Raw genomic sequence first — 22,500 nt, forward strand, 5'->3', positions numbered from 1 at the left:
AGCAGGCAGTGGTCCCTATAGGAAAGAGGTGGCCTGAGGACTACCTGGACCCTCTGGCTCTTCTTTGTTGTCTGTGTTTCTTGGGAAACACAGAGGGTATCAATTGCATGCAGAGGCATCTATTTGCTCAGCATGGAGAGCTTAAGGGAGGTTGAGTGCTGGGTGCCATAAGGGGAAAGATGGGGACAGGGACCCCATCAGTGCTGAGGGACCTGCTACCTGGGATCAGAGGGGACTATCTCCATCTGCCATCTCTCCCCTTGAGACCTAAGACCCTACAGGCAGAAGGAGGCTAAGAGATAGGAAAAACCAAGGTGTTTCTCCTATTCTCACTACCACTCACCACTCACTTCTGACATTAGATGTGTGGGGGTTTTCCCTACACATCAACCAGTTCTCCAGTGGACACCAGCTGGGAGTCCTATAATTCGATTCCATTTTGACACAACCTGCCTATAGTTAGCAGGCAGGTTGGGATATGTAGGGTCATATCCCACAGGTTAAGGGATCCATCCCACAGGTTAAGGGATCCGTCCCACAAGACGGCCTCTTCTACTTCAGACACTAACCAAGCCCCAGGTTGTTTAAACTGTGCTTTTGACCCAGTGGCTATACATAGGGGTTCCCACGACCCTCTCCTTAAGTTTGTTTAATTTGCTACAGGAGCTCACAGAAATCAAGGAAACACTTCACTTACATCTATCCATTTATTATAAAATATATGAAAAAGGATACAGATTATGTAAGGATGCCTCAGGATGAAGAGATGCTTAGGGAGATGCATACGAGAGAAAGGGTATGGAGCTTCCATGCCCCCTCCGGGAACACCATCCTCCAGGAATCTCTACGTGTTCAGCTAGCCAGAAACTCCTCAAAGTCTGTTCTTTTGGGATTTCATGGAGGCTTTATTATGTAGGCATGACTGATGACATCATTGGCCATTGGTGGTCAACTCAATCTTCAGCCCCTCTTCCCTCCCAGGAGGTCCCATTGGAGCTGAAAGTTCCAACCCTCTGACCACTTGGTTGGTTCCCCTGGGAACCAGCCCCATCCTGAGGCTATTCAGGGGCCCCCAACCAGCAGTCATTTCGTTGACATACAAAAGACTCTTATGACTTTGGATATTCCAAGTGTTTTATGAGCCATGTGCCAGGAAACAGATGAAGCCCAAATATATATTTCACAGTGTCACAGAGGCACAATCCTTTTCCCACTGAACGCGTTCTCAGTGATGTCTGCTGAATGAAGCAAGGGCAGAAAAACTGCTGCAGGGGAAATTTCCTGGAAAGAGAGAGCAAAGGCCCCTCATTCCAACTGTATGCTCAAATAGGAGAGTGAAATAATCCCTCCTGGAAATTATGCTCTATCTAACACGCAGATTCTTGAGTGACTGCAGGGATTCTGATGAGTGGCTGCTTGTTGGCTGGTTTTCTGGGCTTTGCCATTCTCCCCGTCTGGGTAGTGTGAGGTGGAAAGCACAACTGTAAACCAAGGTTGCCAATCAGTGCTCATTTTTGGACAAAGGTCAGTTGTTCAGAAATTAGACTATTCCTGCCTCCTGTCTTAGCTGTTGGTGGCTCCACTCCACCTGAACACAGGGTGTAGGGAAGTCATTTCAAGCCCAGTGATTCTGCAAATTTGGATGACTCTGACAGCAAAAGTTGTTTGTTCATATGTTTGTGCATTTGCTTAATTCACGTTTACCTTAAGAACATGCTCACCCTGTGACCTCTGCAGAAATCCTGACTCTGGTGCAGGAGCCTCTACTAGGAAAATTTGGAAAATTTGATGCCCAGCATGAAAGGAAAGCCACCCAAGCCTGTAATTTCTCAGGTCTCTTTCAAAGCTGATGTCCCAACAGTATTGTCAACCTAAAATAATCAAAAGGTTCAGAATCTAGTTCAAAGAGAATTTATCCCAACAGTACAAAGTTGAGGACAGCCCACTTGGGAAGAATGTATTCCAAAGAATGGAAATCTGTGCTTCAAAGTGTAGTAGAAGTTTGGGATTGCTTATATGAAAGCTTAGGGAAGCTTAACAGAATTTCAACATCTTTCTTTTTTTTTTTTTTTTTTGAGATGGAGTCTCACTCTGTCACCTAGGATGGAGTCCAGTGGCATGATCTTGGCTCACGGCAACCTCTGCCTCCCGGGTTCAAGCCATTCTCCTGTCTCAGCCTCCTGAGTAGCTGGGATTACAGGTGTCTGCAACCACGCCCAGGTAATTTTTTTTTTTTTTGTATTTTTAGTACAGATGAGATTTCACCATGTTGGCCAGGCTAGTTTCGAACTCCCGACCTCAAGTGATCCGCCTGCCTCAGCCTCCCAAAGTGCTAGGATTACAGGTGTGAGCCACTTGCACCTGGCCTAACATCTTTCTATAGAAGGCTTAATGCACAGTTACAACAATCTGATGAGCCAAAGTGTTGATAGCAGTAGGAGGCAGACAAATTCCTAGGCAGACAGGGGCAGGTCCCCAATGAAACCCGATCTTCAAGCCATAGACAGCCTGAAGCCTGAAAACCAGGCAGCCAGCTCCAGGTAGAGTCCATGACCTGAGTGAGAACTTCCTTGATGCTTTTATAGCCAATCAAATGGTGCTTTTTCCAGGCCTGCTTATGGACCAATCAGCACACACTCCCCCATTCTGAGCCCATGAAACCCCTGGACTCAACTACATGTTGGGACTACCCACCTTCAGATACGGGTTACCCACTTCGGGTCCCCTCTCATGTCAAAAGCTGTTCTGTCACTCAATAAAACTCTTCTCTGCCTTGCTGACTCTCCGCTTGTCCATGTAACCTCATTCTTCTTGGACACAGGACAAGAACCAAACAGTGGGTGAGAAAGGAGCTGTAACGCTGTAGCCCACCTGCCATTGCCAGGTGGCCTCCCCATGTGACAGGAAGCAGCAGTGGGGCCAGGCCAGCCACAGGCTGAAGTGGACTGGCAAGACCGAACAAGCTGTAATGCAAACAAGCTGAAACATATTCCTGGCTGGCCCACCAAGTTGCAGGTAGTGATGCACTCCCATTCACCAGACTATGAGAGAAGAGCTGTGACCCTCTGGGGGCCCAGACCTTGGGACTCCCTGAGCCAGAGTTGTGACCCACTGTAACACCCACTTGGGGCTCCAGGGTTGCTGTGTCTCCAAGTTTCTGGGACCCACTGTGTTGCCCTCATCCAGATGCCAGCACCCAAGGTGGAAGCCATTCAAGGCACACCTGGTCCAGCTGCAACCTTGCATGGAGCCCATGCCTGTGCTGGCACCTAGAGCTGCCCACCCCACCACAACAGCCGGCGTGCCTGGCTGTGCACTGTGGCCGGACCCTCTGCTCACTGGCTCACACACCTTTTGCCACTCTGCACCTGGCTTGCCCACAGAAGGCGAAGGATCTGGGACAGTAGCAAGAACTGAGTGCAGCCCGCCAGGCTAAGTGGGAGGGAGTGAGCCCAGCGCCAAGCCCAGAGCCAAGCAAAGCCTGAGCAAAGGCACCGCCGGACAGAGGTTTCCAGCTGGCAAAGCGGCTCCGAAAGAATCGCCAGGGATTTTTCCTTTCAAGAAAAGTATATTTACATTCCACACTGAAGATATAACTGTCATTGAGATAGGAGTTTGCAAGGACTTGTTTCACAAGACACAGGTCACAAAGACCCTGCTGATGTGGCAGAGAAGCCCGTTCAAACCAGCTAGAACACAGACAGCTACAAAAGCAACCTCTGGTTGTCCTCATGGCTCATTATATGCTAATTATATAGTGCATTAGCGTGCTAAAAGACACTCCCACTGGCGCCATGACAGTTAACAGATGCCATGGTAACTTCCAGAAGTTACACTATATGATCCAAAAAGAGGAGGAACCCCTGGTTTTGAGGATTCACCACCAGTTTCCAGAAAACTCATCAATAATCCACACTTTGTTTAGCATATGATCAAGCAACAACCATAAAAATAGCCAACCAGCAGCCCTGAGTGTTGCCTATGAAGTAATCGCCCTTTTATTCATTTACTTTCTTTATAAACTTGCTCTCACTGTCTCTGTCAGCTCACTCTTGAATTCTTTCCTGTGCAAAGCCAAAAAACCCATGTGGCCTCCTGGGCTAAGCCCCAGTTTCAGGGTTTACCCTGCAACATCATCAAGTCTTGCATACCATCTGGTCTGAGTTAGGTACAGGGCAATAAATGAGGCAGTCAATCTATAACCAAGATCAGTGATTGGAAGGTGGGTAGATCTGGTATCTGGTCTCTCCTAGTCAATTCTAGGACAAGAACAGTGAGTAAGAGAGTTAAGCTATAATAAGAAGCAGAATTGCAAACAACATGCTACGTGACTCAGTCTCCAGGGCTTAACTTCCCCCATGGTATAAAAATTTATAGGGCCCTGAAATTTTATTTTCTTTTACAATGTCCAGGGAGAGGTTGGAAAAAGAGGAGCCTCATTCAGGTGAGATATGTAAACGAGACGGCAACCTGCCAAAATACTTGTTGCAATTAATATTTGTTGCTGCAATGTTGTTATATCCAGGGCTCTGCAATACAGAGAAATATTCCTAAATGATTTCCTTCAGTGCAGATATATAATTCTTGGTTCAACTCCAGAAGATTGTTATTATCAACATAAAGAAATAAATCATTCCTGCCAAAGGCATCAGATTTCCTCTCCAGGAAGTGGTCACTGAGGTCTTCTTTAAAGGGCCTGTCTGGGTGCGGTGGCTCACGTCTGTAATCCCAGCACTTTGGGAGGCCAAGGTGGGCAGATCACTTGAGGTCAGGAGTTTGAGACCAGCCTGTCCAACATGGTGAAACCCCATTTCTACTAAAAGGAAAAAAATTAGCTGCTGTGGTGGTGCACACCTATAATCCCAGCTACTCAGGAGGCTGAGGCAGGAGAATCACTTGAACGTGGGAGGTGGAGGTTGCAGTGAGCCAAGATCTCACCACTTCACTCCCACCTGGGTGACAGAGGGAGACTCCATCTCAAAAAATAATAATAAAAATAAATAAAGGGCCATGGTGTCAGAATGGGGCAGTGGCCCTTACAGGTTCCTCCAGCCCCACTCTATCTTCTCCCTCTGAGCTTCATCCCTGCCTGAGGCCCTGACTCCACCACCTCATCATATACCATTATAACGATGAGTTTCATGTCAGCCCAGGCCTGGAGAGAGAAGAACCAAATGCCTGTTGAATGAATGAATGGATGAATTAATTAATTGATATCTAAAACCTTGTACTAATACAATACATTTACCTGAAGATGATTATTTGTAACAAAATCATGACAACACATACATAAGGAAAGAAGAATAAAGATCATTACTTTTGTGTTTCAGAAAGTGAAAATAGAAAAGCAAAAAGAACATAGGAATGAAAAATGATGTCTCTTATGCCTTATCACTGCAAATGCTTACCCAAAAAAACCATAAGGCTTTAATCTTGAGGATTTATTCCAGGTAAATATATCTGGAATAATATCAGATCTTTTACATGAAGTATAAAGGAGATATGATTTGTTATGTCCCTAGCCAGCCCTCTCTATGTCACTCCACAGCTAGATAAGAAAAATGTTCTTCATACCCTGTCGGACTCTCTACCTCCCTGACCCGCTAGAAAGAGCCTCTGGGTTAGACCCAGCTGCAGATGTAGCACCAGGAGAAAAAAATAAAGCGATGCAGATTCAACCAGACATGCTGCAACATGCTATGTAGCGAGGAGTTCAGAGACAAGGAGGAGGGTGAGGAGCAGAGCCATATGGGCTGGGCCTCAAGAGGAGTGGATAGAAGACTCTGGAGGGCTATTTGGGGAGTAGAAGCAAGGAATTTTTGTTGTTGTTGTTGTTTGGGCTTTTTTGAGACAGAGTTTTGCTCTTGTCACCCAGGCTGGAGTGCAATGGCACAATCTCAGCTCACTGCAACCTCCACCTCCCAGGTTCAATCAATTCTCCTGCCTCAGCCTCCTGAGTAGCTGGGATTACAGGCACACATCACCATGCCTGGCTAGCAAGGGAGGTTTTAGATGAGTAGCCTTGGGTTGTGAAGTGGATCTCCTCAATTATTTTTCAAATGATGCAAGTAACAATTGGAGTTTGCTTTTTGCAATTATTATGGCATTCATTGAAGGCAAGACTGGGTCCCATGGGACATTAGATTATAGATGGGTTTTTCATGTGGAGTGGAAGGATATCATCCAGGATTTCAGAGCTAAGATTCCTAGCTAGCTGCACCTAGTTTAAAAATCATCCTTTCAGGTCTTAGTTATGGGCAATTTTTCCACCACTTCCTACCTCTGGTGTAAAGTGGTCAAATTCAATTGGCCACAATTGTTCTCATTCTCATACTCCAATGCAAAGTCAGACAGATATTGTAGAAATTACTTTGAACTTGTCATTACAACTGTGGAGGTATTATAAAGGTTAAGAATGCATGTTTCACTGGGCGCGGTGGCTCACGCCTGTAATCCCAGCACTTTGGGAGGCCAATGCGGGAGGATCACGAGGTCAGGAGATCGAGACCATCCTGGCTAACACAGTGAAACCCCATCTCTACTAAAAATACAAAAAATTACCTGGGTGTGGTGGCAGGCACCTGTAGTCCCAGCTACTCGGGAGGCTGAGGCAGGAGAATGGCGTGAACCCAGGAGGCAGAGTTCGCAGTGTATGGAGATCGCATTGCACTCCAACCTGGGTGACAGAGCGAGACTCCATCTCAAAAAAAAAAAAAAAAAAAAAAATGCATGTTTAAAGCAGAAAACTAGATTTACATGGCATTTTGTCAGTTCACTAAATTAAGTAAAATTTTAAAAGGAGTCTTCCTTGTAGAATTACAAACATAAAATTAACTTTTCTCAACAATCAGGCAAATAGGCAGTTTAAACACATGCATGCAATTTCACTCCCTAATAGAGCCATTGAAATGACAGCAAAGGGATTTGTTTTTTTAATGATGGGGAAAACAAAAGAGTAAACAAAACAAAAACATGTTTGGAAGCTGTAAAAGTGGAAGGAGAGTGGAGGCTGACTCCACAGACATGCAAGTGTGATCTGTGCCAGAGCTGGAAAATGTGAGAACCAAGTGGTTTATCCCAAATAATCCTCAAATGCCTGGGGGCCAGTGGCTCCAGAAGCCCCCTTGAAGTAGTAATACAGGCACCTAAAAGGAAGAGTGTGATGTGTTTACAAAGTGGTTTGATCTCCAGGCTCCCTCCCACCTCCACATGCTGAGTGATTGAACTTACCACCCCTGAGGTGACAAATGGGCTCTCTTAGTTGAGAAATACGTGGCTGAAAGTAAGAGAGCCAAAATGAAATCAGGGTAATTTCATGAAAAGGTATGATCCTACCCAGCTCCCAGAACACTGAGCCTTTCATCCCTCCTCCTGATAGGAGATAAGAGGATGCTTTCTAGTAAATGTGACAAGCTAGAAACAGCAATCTAGCTAACAGAATGGCCCCAGCAGGATCACTCTATAGGAGAGCTCAGCGTTACCAAGTCCCACTGATGTTCTGCTAAGTCCCTCCCAAAATAAACAGGAGAGAGAAGCAACAGGGGAAGGGGAAGGGGAAGGGGAAGCCACTTGGGGTGAACAGAAACTGTGCAGAAAGAAGACATTTTAAAAATATGGTTAATATCCTTAGAGAGGTATGAGGAGATATTGCTTTCATGGAACTAGAACAGAATGCTATGAAAGAAAGAGATAGGAAGGGAAGGAGGGAGAGAAGACAGACAGAGAGAAACTGACTCAGACAACAAAGAACTCTTTATATGTAATAAAATCATGATAGCAGATAAAGGGCTAGAAGATAAATTTGAGGAAATCTCTCAAAAAGTAGAACAAAAATAAAAAGAGATGGCAGATAGAAGAGAAAAATATAAGGATGTTAGAGGTCCAATCTAGAAAGCCCAACATTCAAATACTAGGAATTGCAGAAAGACAAAGCCAACAAAACAGAAGACAGAAAATTAAGAAAAATAACTCTGAAACATTTCCCAGAAGGAAACAAGTGTGTTTCCAGACTGAACACTCACAAGAGCCAACAGGCCCTAGGGTGAAAACAGAGGCTTGCTAAGTCGTCATGAAAGTACAGAACGACAGGCAAGGAGAACATCTGACAAGTTCCGAGAGAGAATAGACGACGCTTGAGATGCAGCAGGGACCCCTCTTGGGGGCCTGCCACCCCCGACAAGCATGGAAATAAAGGAACATCTTGAGTTTCTTTAAGGGAAATTCCAGGCACCTACCTAGCCTTGAGAAGTAAATAAGCAACCTAGAAAACAAGAAGGTGACAAGAGCCTCACACAATAGCCAAGGAAGTCAGAGCTACAGAATGTTCAGTTCCCTACAGAAATTAAAGATTACACCTTAACAATATTCTTGAGTTGCTTTTCAGAAACCTGGACCATAACAAATGGAAAATGTCATCTACTGGCACATAGACCTCAGAGAAGAGAGAATTGAGGACTGAACTGTGACCACTGTTCTCTATTCTAAATTTCTTCCTACTAAGGGGCCTGGAGGAAGTCACACCCACAGGCCAGAGCTCAAGATTCCTTTCTGCTGACCCCAAGTTTTTAGACAAAGCTTAACCAATAACAAAATCAGAAAATCTTTGAATCTACCTATGACCTATGAGCTTCCCTGCTTCAAGATGTCCCACCTTTTTAGGCCAAACCAATGTGTAGCTTCCATGTATTCATTTATTACTTTGCATGTAACCTCTGCCTCCCACCTTTAAAAACCCTTACACGTAAGTCATCAAGTTTGGGTCTTAAGCCTGAGCTGCCTGATTCTTGTTGGCACCTCACAATAAATGCCTCACTTTCTCTCACTGCCGTCACCATATCAGTGTTTAGCTTTGCTGTGCTGGGTGGGTAGACCCAGGTCCAGCTTGGTCACTGATGTAGTTTGGATGTGTGTCCCTTCCCAAATATCATGTTGAATTGTAACTCCCATTGTTGGAGGTGGGGCTTGGTGGGTGGAGATTGGATCATGGGGGTGGATTTCTCATGAATGGTTTAGTGCCATTCTCTTGGTATTGTCCTTGCAATAGTGACTAAGCTCTTGCAAGATCTGGTAGTTTAAAAGTGTGTGACAGGCCGGGCACTGTGGCTCAGGCCTGTAATCCCAGCACTTTGGGAGGCCGAGGTGGGCAGATCACCTGAGGTCAGGAGTTCCGAGACCAGCAAGACCAATATGGAGAAACCCCATCTCTACTAAAAATACAAAAAAATTAGCCAGGTGTGGTGGCACATGCCTGCAATCGCAGCTACTCGGGAGACTGAGGCAGGAGGATCACTTAAACCTGGGAGGTGGAGGTTGCGGTGATAGCACCACTACACTCCAGCCTGGGCAACGAGTGCAAAACTCCATCTAAAAAACCAAAAAGAGCGTGTGGCACCTTCCCCCTCCCTTTCTTGCTCCTGCTCTGGGCATGTAACATGCCTGCTGCCTTTCACCTTCTGCCATGACTGTAAGCTTCCTGAGGCCTCCCAAGAAGCTAAGCAAATGCCAGCATCATGCTTCCTGTACAGCCTGCAGAACCGTGACCAGTCTCAGGTATCTATAGCAATGCAAGAATGGCCTAACACAGTAACCACTCACAGGGCCAGGGGTCACAGTGTAGTTGGACCTCTCAACAATAACAAAGAAACAAAAAAAACTATGAGGTAGTGCCTTCAAATCACTGAAGGAAAGTACTTCCAACCTAAATTCTGCACCTGCCACTCATCCAGTGAGTATATATAGGATGGAGGCTTTTCAGACTCAGGAGGCTTCAAAGAGTTTGCCCCCTTTCACCTGTCCTTAGGAAACTATTAGAGGATGTATTCCAACAAAATGAGGGTGGAAACCAAGAAACAGAATGACAAGAAAGAGAAACTCAATGCAGGAGAGAGCCGTGGAGCAGCCTGGGGGTCATTCCAAAGGGTGACATCGGGTTGACAGATGTACCAGGTACATAGCTCACCAGAACCAATGGAGATGTTGGGAGGCTTCAGCACAGGTTTCTTCAAGAAGATAGAAGGGACAGACCAATGGATGTGTCTGCATATCTCGAGAGGAGACCTGGATAGCCAGTGGAAGGTTCAGGTTAGACTACTTACAGGCGCTGTCTTCGTCTGTTCGGGCAGCTATCACAAAATACCATAGACGAGGCTGTGTATCACAGTAGAAATGCATTGCTCACAGTTTTGGAGGCTGGAAGTCCAAGGTCAAAATGGCAGTAGTTTCTGTGTCTCCTAAGGGCCCACTTCTTGTTCACAGATGGCATCTGCTCACTGTGTCCTCATATATTAGAAGGGGTAAGGGTCTCTCTTAGGAGGACACTACTCCCATTTATGAGGGCTCCACCCCACCCTCCTGACCTAATCACCTCCCAAAGGCCCCACCTCCTAACACCACCATCACCTGGGGGTTAGGACTTCAACACATGGATTATACTGGACAGAAACATTCAGACCATGGCAAGTACCTAGAATAAAACACACACACAAAGCAAACAGCCAGATAAGATAATTCTTTTTTTTTTTTTTTGAGACAGAGTCTTGCTCTGTCACCCAGGCTGGAGTGCAGTGTCACCATCTCGGCTCACTGCAAGCTCCGCCTCCCAGGTTCAGCCTCCTACCTCAGCCTCCTGAGTAGCTGGGACTACAGGTGCTTGCCACTATGCCTGGCTATTTTTTTTTTTTTTTTTGTATTTTTAGTAGAGACAGGGTTTCACCATTTTAGAGACAGGGTTTCACCATATTAGCCAGGATGGTCTCCATCTCCTGACCTCGTGATCTGCACACCTTGGCCTCCAAAAGTGCTAGCATTACAGGCGTGAGCTACAGCACCCAGCTTTTTTTTTTTTTTTTTTTTTTTTTTTTTTTTTTTTTTTTTTTTGAGACAAAGTCTCGCTCTTGTTGCCCAGGCTGGAGAGCAATAGTGTGATCTCGGCACACTGCAACCTCCACCTCCTGGGTTCAAGCAATTCTCCTACCTCAGCCTCCTGAGTAGCTGGGATTACAGGCACCTGCCACCACGCCCAGCTAATTTTTGTATTTTTAGTAGAGACGGGGTTTCACCATGTTGTCCAGGCTGGTCTTGAACTCCTGACCTCAGGCGATCCACCCACCTCGGCCTCCCAAAGTGCTGGGATTACAGGCATGAGCCACCACACCTGACCCATCAGATAAGATAATTCTTTTTTCTTTATTTTTTTTTTAAGATGGAGTTTCGCTCTTTGTTGCCCAGGCTGGCGTGCAGTGGTGTGATCTCGGCTCACTGCAACCTCTGCCTCCTGGATTCAAGCGATTCTGCTGCCTCAGCCTCCCGGGTAGCTGGAATTACAGGTGCCTGCCACCATGCCTGGCTAATTTTTGTATTTTTAGTAGAGATGGGGTTTCACCACATTGGCCAGGCTGGTCTTGAACTCCTGACCTTAGGTAATCCACCCACCTCGGCCTCTGAAAGTGCTGGGATTACAGGCATGAGCCACTGTGCCCAGCCCAGATAATTTTTAAACAAAAATGCAAGAGAGAAGGGTAATCCAGTTTACCAAATGGCTCAAAGGTTCTAGATAGCTGGCAAAGTGGAGGTGATTAAAACAGAGGCTCTTTTCAATCAAAATTAGCATAGGACACCCTACTGAAAGGATGGGGTTTTAAGATACCTCCACGGTGTTTGTAAATTCGGCCTAAGTCAGTCCAGCCCAATAGAGCATAATTCTCCTGACTGGTGAGCTCTGTGTCACCCCTCTTCTTCCTTTCTCTGGGAATGTCGGTGTCTGTGTGTGTGTTTGTGGTGTGTGTAGGTTGTGTGTGTGGTGTATATGTATGTTCTCTCAGTGACTGCCCCTCTCCAGTGCACAGTGACCAGCATTTCATGAATCTCCCTGAGGTCTGCACGTGCTCCTGCAGGAATGCCAGTGGCTGGGCCTCTCCTGAGAGAGGGGAGGGCCCCCACCTGCCCCAGGCCTGATGGCTTGTGGAGCACCCTGGGCTTTGATAAAGATGCCCCAGTTGTGGGCTGAAATTAGTGAAATGACTTCAGCAAATTCAGTAGACAACACACCTTTGCAGAGCCATGCTTCTCAGATGTTAGCGCCCACGGGGCTCACCAGGGAGTCTGGATGAGACGTGGGCCTGGGCTGGGTCACAATGCTGCATGTCTTTCAACCCCTGCCCCATGGTGCCCACACCACGCTGCCACTGTTTGTCTATGTCCACACGCAGGGTGACAAGTGTATAAAGATGAAAAGCAATGTGTACACACAGAAAAAATTAAAAGGTGGTGACTTTAGGGGACATATAGATGGACTAAAACATCCATCATGGCTTTCCCTCAGGATGATGGACTCTTTTTCCTGATGTTTGTCCACAGTGAGCACGTACTGCTTCTGGAGCACAAGGGGCACAAGGCACTTGTAGAAATAGTCACAAATTACACATTTCTTGGAAAGAAGGCTGGAATACTTTGCCTTACATCAAGAAAAATTGTTTGGGATGTTATAATATTAAAGTATGTGTCGGCCGAGCGTGGTGGCTCACGACTGTAATCACAGCACTTTGGGAGGCCGAGGCGGGTGGATCACTTGAGGTCAGGAGTTCGAGACCAGCCTGGCCAACATGAAGAAATCCCGTTTCAACTAAAAATACAAAATTAGCCGGGCTTGGTGGCAGGCGCCTGTAATCCCAGCTACTCGGGAGGCTGAGGCAACAGAATCGCTTGAACCCAGGAGGCAGAGATTGCAGTGAGCCAAGATGGTGCCGCTGCACTCCAGCATGGGAGACAGAGTGAGACTCTGTCTCAGAAAAACAAAAAAATGTGTCTTCAGGGAGCAATAATGTTTCAAAGGACACATCACTCTCCCAGCCCTAGGTGACGAAGGCCCATGTCCTACAGGGCCAGCCCAGCTGAGGTGGACCCTGCCTCTCCCTCCAGTCACCCCAAAGCAAAATCTTCCAGCCCACAAACACCAACACAGTTCTTGGCAACTACAAGCATGTTTACCAGGAGGGCCGTTTCTCTACCTTTTAAAAGTGTGTGGTTGTGGTACACACACACACACACAAACACACACATGAACACTCACTTTATGGACACTCTACATGCAAGAGATGTCCACCCAGTTCCCAAGAATGTGTGATTGAAAATACCATAATTAGGCCAGACACGGCTCACGCCTGTAATCCCAGCACTTTGGGAGGCCGAGGCGGGTGGATCACCTGAGGTAAGGAGTTTGAGACCAGCCTGACCAATATGATGAAACCCTGTCTCTACTAAAAATACAAAAATTAGCTGGGCGTGGTGGCGGGCACCTGTAATCCCAGCTACTCGGCAGGCTGAGACAAGAGAATTGCTTTAACCCGGGAGGTGGAGGTTGCAGTGAGCTGAGACTGTGCCATTGCACTCCAGCCTGGGCAACAAGAGTGAAACTCCATCTCAAAAAAAAAGAAAAGAAAAAGCCATAATTAAATAAATATTCCATCTCTGAGTTTTGGAAGAAAACTGTATTCCTACATGACTTATTTGGGGCACGAATAACCATCAGGTTAGTGTAAATGCATCCTTGGTCAACCCACAGGGCCCCCAGAAGGCCAGGTCTCAGTGGTCAGGGAAGTTAACTGACAGCGCAGAGGGTGAGGGAGATTGAAGGGACTAATTAATCAACAGCTTATGTCTCAGTGGCACGGGTTCACTGAGTATCACCCACTGGGGTTCTTTACTCTGCTATTCCTGGTCCTAGTGGTGTCAGCTTTGCTCCAAATTCTCAGCTGAGGAACCCAGCAAGCTGACCAGATCTGTAGGTGAGGACTTGGCTAGAGATGGGTATTGGTATTTTCACAATCCCAGCTGATTGGATAAGAATGAGGCTGGAAAGAAACAGGAAAGACCCACCAGCAAGAGGCCACAGGGGAAGCTGGGACAGTAATCTGAACCACTGACGGCTTTCACCACCATTAATAAAGATTGTTTACTTTGATGGATTATTAACTTTTAGGTAACACTGAGATTTGATCTTGAAGATGTGAAAACACACCCTTGAAAATTTCATTGCTTTCTAGGATATTGTAATGCTGTTACAAATAAGTGTGAAGAAAACAAAGAGAAGAAGAAAATTCCAAGATGACATATAATTAAAAACTAGCACCTGTGACAAATAAGACATATTTAAGCATGGTATTTGTCAAGAGACTCCTTTTCTTCCTACTGGCACCTGGAATAGAATGAGAAAGAAGGCAATAGACTTGTTTATTAAAGTACACAGCTTGCAAACTTTATTAAGATAGTTGTGAAAGCATATCATTAAAATAAATAGATTGCCAGAAAATGTTATCAATAAATATATTATTTTACCTGAAGAGACTTGTACAAATAAATGTCTTGCATAGATTTCCAACAGCTCAGTATGAACATATGAGGATCCTTCCTTAAGCAGAGGTGGATAAAGGTATGCAAAGAATAACAAAAATAACTATAATACAAACAGGCTGCATGATCAAAATACGGAGTGTATTATTTCCTGAGCAATAGTTGCTTTTGACCACAGCTTAGTGCTTCTGCTCTGAAATACAATGAAATCACACCAACAGAGGAAGGAACCCAACATGCTCCTCTTTGCCCCAGCGTCGGTGCTGGAGAAGCAGCACCTGTCTTGGCCCTCTGAGGTCCCTCCCACTTCAAACGGAGAAATTCTGGAAGATATCGGCCACCTCCACCCAGTCCTGGAAGCAGGCCAACCCCCGCTCCCGGATCTGCTTCCGCCCTGTGTTGGTGATGACCTCCCCATTTTGTTTCACAATCACAAGCTTGGGGATGGCTGTGACGTTGTACCTCTTCCTCAGCTCACTGCAGGAGAGAACAGTGGTACCGAAGTTAGCACTTCTTCCACATGCATATCTGAAGGGACACGCCCCCTCCCTCCAGCCTGAGGTACAGTCAACTTGGAGGAAGCCACCGGGTGCCCCACCCCGCCTGCTCCTGCTCTCCCTCCTGCTGGGATGGGGGCTCCTTTCTTCTTGGTGTTACTATTTCTTTTTCTTTTTCTTTTTTGAGATGGAGTTTCGTTCTTGTCGCCCAGGCTAGAGCGCAACGGCGTGATCTCGGCTCACTGCAACCTCCACCTCCCACGTTCAAGCGATTCTCCTGCCTCAGCCTCCCAAGTAGCTGGGATTACAGGCATGTGCCATCACGTCCAGCTAATTTTTTGTATTTTTAGTAGAGATGCGGTTTCACCATGTGGGCCAGACTGGTCTCGACCTCCGGGCCTCAAGTGATCTGCCCACCTTTGCCCCCCAAAATGCTGGGATTACAGGCGTGAGCCACCACGCCCGGCCTTGGTGCTACCATTTCTAACCCAGTTCCACCCCAGAGAGCTGCCTGCAACAGTGAACTCTCCGTATCTGTGCTACTCAGTCCAGTAGCCACCAGCCACATGCGGCTAGGAGAGCTCAGAATGTGGATAGTGTGCCTAAGGAACTGAAGTTTTCATTTTAACTAACTTTAAATTTAAATTTAAGTTGTCACAAGTGGCTAGTGGCTACCAGATTGGATAGTGCAGGTCTAAACCCACAAATAAACCCAGTAATTTTTTATGTCCTCTACATCTCAAGGGGTTGAAAAATATCAGGTACATATAATGGTAAAAGTTAAAATTCCAGCCAGGTATGGTTGCTCACACCTGTAATCCCAGCACTTCAGGAGACTGAGGTGGGAGGATGGCTTAAGCCCAAGAGTTCAAGACCGGCCTGGGCAACATAGTGAGACCTTGTCTCTACAAAAGTTAAAAAGTTAGCTAGGCATGGTGGCGTGCACCTATAGTCCCAGCTACTCAACAGGCTGAGGTGGGAGGATCGCTTGAGCCCAGGAGGTCGAGGTTGCAGTGAGCTGTGTTAGTGCCTCTACATTCCAGCCTGGGTGGCAGACCCCATTTCTAAGGAAAAAAAAAAAAAAAAAAAGTTAAAATTCCATGAGTTCTAAATACATCTAGAGCTTCACTTGACTTTCCACCCTACAAATTCAATCATGCACCAATTGCCATTATAATGATGAGAGGTTTCTTAGCCTCATTTTACATCATTTACATTTACAGTATCTATAACCTGATGAGTGGTCTTTTTACAAAATTATTTGTATTCATTTAGGGAAACGAGCATCTGCCTTCTTGGTTCTGCAATTCTCGTAATCTTCACTGGGATTACTCCCTCAAGACAGGGCAGCCGAGTGAAATCCCTTTCCTGTTTACCATGGCTAGGTCACCAGGGCCTCACAGTGACAGTAATCGGATTTCCTTGATCTGTCACCCTCAGGATTGTGAACCCAAGTGGAAGGAAAAACCCATTTGAGACCCTCCTATTAGCAAATCTCCCCTTTGACATGTCCCTCAAGTTCTTCCTGCCACTTTCTGGCATCCAGGTCAAAGACACACCATCACTCAAGCAGGAAAAAATACAGGGTCCCCTACGCTCAACAGAGAGAGAATATGCTTTGTTTCCAAACATCTATGAAGCAGTGACAAAATCAATCATGTTCTCAAGTCAGAAAGGAAGTATTAATGAATTTCAAGTGGTTAATAACATATAGATCACTTAATCAGACCAAAGGTAATGGAATTGGAAACCAATAAGAAATCATTTTTGGGGCTGGGCACGGGTGGCACATGCCTGTAATCCCAGCACTTTGGGAGGCTGAGGTGGGCGGATCATGAGGTCAGGAGTTTGAGACCAGCCTGGCCAGCATGGTCAAATGCTGTCTCTGCTAAAAATACAAAAAATTAGCCAAGCATGGTGGCACGCACTTGTGGTCCCAGCTGCTTGGGAAGCTGAGGCCAGAGAATTGCTTGAACCCAGCAGGCGGAAGTTGCAGTGAGCCGATATCACACCACTACACTCCAGCCTGGGTGACAGAGTGAGACTCCGTCTCAAAAAATAAAAATATAAAAAATATATTTTTTTTGTTCGTTTGTTTTTGTTTTTGTTTTTTGTTTTTTGTTTTTTGAGACGGAGTCTTGCTCTGTCGCCCAGGCTGGAGTGCAGTGGCACAATCTCGGCTCACTGCAAGCTCCACCTCCCGGGTTCATGCCATTCTCCTGCCTCAGCCTCCCAAGTAGCTGGGACTACAGGCGCCCGTCACCATGCCCAGCTAATTTTTTTGTATTTTTTTAGTAGAGACGGGGTTTCACCGTGTTAGCCAGGATGGTCTCGATCTCCTGACCTCGTGATCCGCCTACCTCGGCCTCCCAAAGTGCTGGGATTACAGGCATGAGCCACTGTGCCCAGCTAAAAAGAAATCATTTTTAAGAATGAGTTTTAAAACTAACTGTATGTTATATGGGAAATAGCAATGCAGATGACAAAATATTTAAAACAAAACAATATGGAATATACTACAAATCCCAAGCTGTAAACACAACTAAACACACTTAGGAAGCTGTAGCCTTAAAAACACTTATCCAAAACTTTAGTATATAGATGACTTATGGATCTAATTCAAGAAGCTAGAAAAATAAGGATGGCACAAACACAAAGAAAGTAGAAAGAAGGCAGAATAAGATTGAGAACAAAAATTACTGACATAGGAAATGAACCAACAAAAACCAACATGAGATGACCAATAAAACCCAACCTGATTCTCAGAAAACACTAAAATGTGAAACAAATCTCTACCAAGCCTGGGCACAGTGGCTCACACCTGTAATCCCAGCACTTTGGGAGGTCAAGGTGAGAGGATCACTTGAGCCCAAGAGTTCAAGACACCCCTGGATGACATGACAAGACCCTGTCTCCACAAAATAAAATAAAAAAAATAACCAGGTATGGCTGCACGCACCTGTAGTCTCAGCTACTTGGGAGGCTGAGGCAGGAGGATTGCTTGAACCCAGGAGTTCGAGGTTGCAGGGAGCTGTGACCACAGCACTGCACTCCAGCCTGGATGATGGTGCAAGACCCTAGCTCTAAAAAAAAAATCTACTGAGATTGAACAAGGAAAAAGAGAGAAGGCACAAGAATATCAAAAATGAGGCCAGCCTGGTCATTACACAGGCCCAGTGTGGACTGAACCTCCTTGAGGGGACTCTGTTGGGAGGGCTGTGGCCTTTCTGGGGCTGCATGACCCCTGCCAGGACAGGCCTATTCCCCAAAGAACCAGTGGACACAGCCCCCACCCCGGCAGTCCAGACTTGCTCCCTGTGGTGTCCAATGACTCACCTGGGCAGGGAAAGGAAAAGTGGGAAAAAATAAACATGTAAACTATTCTCTAAAACCTACCATGCATAGTGAAAAAAAGACAGAGCAGAGACCACTCAGCCAAAACCGTATTTGCAGAACTGAGAAAGTCATGTCTCAAACACAGAGCAGATGTGAATTCATGTCAAACTGCAGGTTTAGGGGACACCAACTCCTTCACGAACAGCCTTGAGTGCTCACAACAGGGGAGGCGCATGTGGAACTCGGCCAGATGGAGCCTGGACAGGTCAATGAACCACAGCAGTGAGCAGGAAAGATGTGGCAGAGATGTCCCTCTCTAGCATCTTAAGAATCCTGCACAACACCTAAATTTTTTTTTTTTTTTTAGATGGAGTCTAGCTCTTTCGCCCAGGCTGGAGTGCAGTGGTACAATCTCGGCTCACTGCAACCTCCACCTCCCGGGTTCACGCCATTCTCCTGCCTCAGCCTCCAGAGTAGCGGGGACCACAGGCGCCCGCCACCACGCCTGGCTAATTTTTTGTATTTTTAGTAGAGACAGGGTTTCACCGTGTTAGCCAGGATGGTTTCAATCTCCTGACCTTGTGATCCTCCCGCCTCGGCCTCCCAAAGTGCTGGGATTACAGGCATGAGCCACCGCGCCTGGCCGCACAACACCTAAAATTTAAAATGCCTAAGCAATTAGCTTTTCCCAAAGGCATAAAACAAAACTGTGTGGCCAGGTGCGGTGGCTCACGCCTGTAATCCTAGCAATTTGGGAAGCCAAGGTGGGTGGATCACCTGAGGTCAGGAGTTCGAGACCTGTTCACATGGTGAAACCCTGTGTCTACCAAAAATACAAAAATTAGCCGGGTGTGGTGGTGGGTGCCTGTAATCCCAGCTACTTGGGAGGCTGAGGCAGGAGAATCACTTGAACCCAGGAGGCAGAGGTTGCAGTGAGCCGAGCCTGCACCATTGCACTCTAGCCTGGGCAACAAGAGTGAAACTCTGTCTCAGAAAAAAACAAAGAAAGAAAGAAAAAGGTGAAGAAAAGAGAAACAACCAAGTAACTCTTTGCATAAAGACTGCAGCAAAATGGCCAGCAGCCTGATTTAAGCTCTTTATCCAGCAGTTTTGGCAAATGGGTTATTTCAGCATCTGTACTTTGGGCAGTGGGACAGGGCAGGGCCCGCACACATCACTTCCAGAAAGGAAAGTAGACGGTCTGGCTAGGGCCAGACCAGGGGGGACTCTGTTATCTCAGGAACCTGGAACCTCTTCCCCAAGGCCATGAGGACTCCTTGGAGGGCTGCTGGTGGGTCGTGAAGGGGTTGGGATGCCAGCAGCAGCAGCAGCAGCAGTATCTCACCTACAGATTCCTGAGCACCCCCAGGTCCGACAGCATCTGCACTCCTGACAGATTCCCAACTGACATGGGTCCATGCACCAGCCTTTGACCAGCACTGTCAGGAACAATGTGGGGTCCCAAGAGCAGCAACACCAACGTCACGCGGAAACTCATCAGAAATGCAATCTCCCCACCTCTGACGCTGGGGCGGTGCCCAAGATCTGGTGGTTTATGTTTGCTTAAGTTGGCCAATCCCACAGCAGTCTTCCAGGGCTTTCTGCATCCCCTGCACCAACTGGGAGGACGTAGGAGAGAGCAAGCGGAGAGGTGGCTGGGCATGGTGCCCCTGACAGCACGGGGAGTACAGGCCTGTGGTTTGCTGCTCAGCATCTGTGACCCTCCTTGGGAAACCATGTCTCCTTCATTTTCTGGCATGAACTAGCTGTGTGTCATGGGCAAGCTAGTTAACCTCCTGCACCTCGGATTCCTCATCTACACCACAGGAATAACAGAATCCACCTCCTGGAACAGAATCCACCTCCTGGAGTTGTTGTGAGGATTAAATAAACAGCTTAATGAAGAATGAGGCTTGGCACATAATAAGTACTTGATAAATGCTAGCTGTTCTTACTGTGTGGGAAAGACCCACCTCCAATTCCACCTGGGCCAACTGCTCAGTCAGCATATCTATCTGGTGGCCCCTGACTACACTTAATAGTTCAGAAATGGGGAACTAGCCAAATCAGAATCAATGAGGCGTGGTGCAGCACCTGGCTGTGTGCTGGGAAAGAGGAAGGTATAGGAATGTGCAGTCTGAGACACAGCAGCCATTCTGCCACCGTGAGGAGACACAGGATTTGCCAGGCAGCAACTGCCTGCAGCCTGAGCAAGGGGCAGACATTGCAGAAGGCAAGCCACAAAGCTGCATCCTCAGTGGCCTCCAGCTTGCCCTTGACACCATCTTCTGGCTGATGGGTGTCTCATTAAAGCCAGCCCATAACCTTTACTGTTCAAGCTCTTTGAGTTGTTCTCATTGCTGTTGTTTTAATCACTTGCAACATTAAATCAAGCTCTGACACAGTCAGGGGGATGCAGAGCAGGCTGGGCTTTGAGGAATGAGGAGGGTTGAGGTGGTCATTTCACTGATATTCCAAGAGACACTCAGTACCAGCCCTCAAATCCCCATGCTGGCAGCCTCTGCCTGGGGACAAATGTAACCTTGGAGCTGCACATGAGAGGCAAAGAACCTCACTTTTTCCCTAATGTCATCTCAATCCCCTCTGGGCCCTGAGCTGTGTCCACAGAGAAAAGAACTTGCTTTTGGAGGAGAGAATGTTGTCATGGTAATAACTTAGGACTTTAAGCATTTGGGGAAAATCCAAGAGCCCAGTTCCTCCTTGTCCTCAGCACTGTTGCAACCAACGTTGGTCCCTGCCTTCAACTAACACAGCCACATCCTTGTTGCTGGCATAAACCACACTTCTGGGTTGCCATGGCAACTCCTGACTCTAGTCTGTCATCTCAGCCAGGAGCAGGCTGTGGCCAAGCAAATCTCTCTGCAGAACTGTCTTTTGCTCACTTGCTCCAACCACTCACCAAACACACTCCCTGGGGATGCCAGGCACTGAACCATGTCTGGCTCTGTCCTGTGGGAAATGGAAACTCAGGAAACCCCGGGAGAATTGGAGCAAGGCATGGCTAAACCCGATTGGTCTTTGAACCAAGAGCCAATCAGATGGAAACACCAAGGCCCTGTAGACATAGGATAAGCAGAATTTAGGGCGTAGCTCCAACAATTCCCACAGAATATCCCACTTCCTAGCTTACACATGACAACAACAGGGTTACAGAAGTTCAGTGTGGAAAGGGGTAGGGACAAACAGCTAAGTTTACAAAAAGAAAAATCCCTCCCAAGCCAGCCAGGCTGAGAAGATAGGAGCGCACTGGCTGACCCACGTCATGCAGCTCACTGCCTCCAGCTGGAGCTCACAGGCTTGACCAGAGCATCAGAAACAGAAGAGCAATCTGCATGACCCCAAGCGATGGCCTCCTCAGTCCAATCTGTGTGCTGCTGGGGACCAAGGCTCACCACCCCCTCAGTGAGGAAGTAGGGCACGGCAGAAAGAGGGTCCTCAGAGCCAGGAGAGCTGAACTCTATGCCTCAATGGCACATCTGTAAAATGGGGCAATAGACTAGAGAGCTGGGAAATAACCAGCGGACATATGAGCTCATATGTGATCAGCTCAACCCTGACAACAACCACGTGATGTATCATATGCTCAGCAATAAAATACCTTGCCTGCCATCACCTGGCGAGTAAATCCCAGAGCTGGGCCAGAGCTTTGTGCCTAATTACTATAATGATACTGCCATCGTCTCTCGCTTTCAAACCTGTGTTCTTTCAAAAGCTTACAAATAACTTGAGTACTAAACAAGTCCAATCCTGTTTTTAAAAGCACCACTTGAACTGATTCTATAAGAAATCCTTTTGCAAAGTGAACCACCCATCTTTGAGATTCATTATCAATAGAACTTTCAGAGTCCCGTGTGAGTGAGGCTCCCAGAAGCAGGTTACCCCCCTGGAAGGCTGGGCGGTGCCCTGCCAGGGCCTCCTCTTTCACTGGGAATCACCAAAAATCATGTTTGGGGGAATAATTAGATTTCTTCCCATTAATTACTCATCTACAAAACTTTCCAAAGTTAGCTTCCAGTTTTCATTTTCCAGAAGGAATGTCATCTCATGATAATCAGTTTAGGGGGTAATGCCACAACTTAATGATAATCCCCAGAAATGTGAGGCTGTAAAGCAAAACCCAGAAATTCACATTGGTACCTAGAAGGGGGTGGCCAGGACAACACACTTGAGGAGGCCTGCTTTAAACCTAAGTCTGGACTCTTACACCATAGGAGACCACAGGAGACCCACCCCAAAAGCAGAACAATCAATCCCCGTAATCCCCTCTCTGCCAATCCCTACCCCCCTCCTTTCCAACAGT

The 22,500-nt window shown here is 46.8% G+C and overlaps 1 protein-coding gene and 1 long non-coding RNA gene across 4 annotated transcripts in view; both read right to left on the bottom strand.

Moving 5' to 3' along the window:
* The window catches only part of NXNL2 (nucleoredoxin like 2), a 40,017-nt gene that overhangs the window by 16,296 nt on the left and 1,221 nt on the right, over nt 1-22,500 (bottom strand). The window contains exons 2-3 of one of the 3 annotated variants that reach the window (XM_054502188.2): nt 17,803-17,926; nt 14,717-14,823 (exon numbers count right to left, since the gene is read on the bottom strand). The exons of 1 other annotated variant lie outside the window; for it this stretch is intronic. In XM_054502188.2, the coding sequence (XP_054358163.1) occupies nt 17,815-17,926 (112 nt within the window). In that variant the 3' untranslated portion in view covers nt 14,717-14,823; nt 17,803-17,814. Of the gene's footprint in view, nt 1-14,229; nt 14,824-17,802; nt 17,927-22,500 lie in introns of those variants that run through there. One more of the 3 variants, XM_054502187.2, reaches the window with a different exon arrangement.
* LOC134737973 (uncharacterized) lies at nt 749-7,266 on the bottom strand. Its single transcript, XR_010123452.1, has 3 exons — nt 7,231-7,266; nt 6,562-6,700; nt 749-1,481 (listed from the first exon to the last, which is right to left on the bottom strand). It is a non-coding gene; the product is annotated as an uncharacterized LOC134737973 (long non-coding RNA).

The sequence above is a fragment of the Pongo pygmaeus genome, chromosome 13 (assembly GCF_028885625.2).
Source record: "Pongo pygmaeus isolate AG05252 chromosome 13, NHGRI_mPonPyg2-v2.0_pri, whole genome shotgun sequence".
In the NCBI taxonomy this organism is placed as follows: domain Eukaryota; kingdom Metazoa; phylum Chordata; class Mammalia; order Primates; family Hominidae; genus Pongo; species Pongo pygmaeus.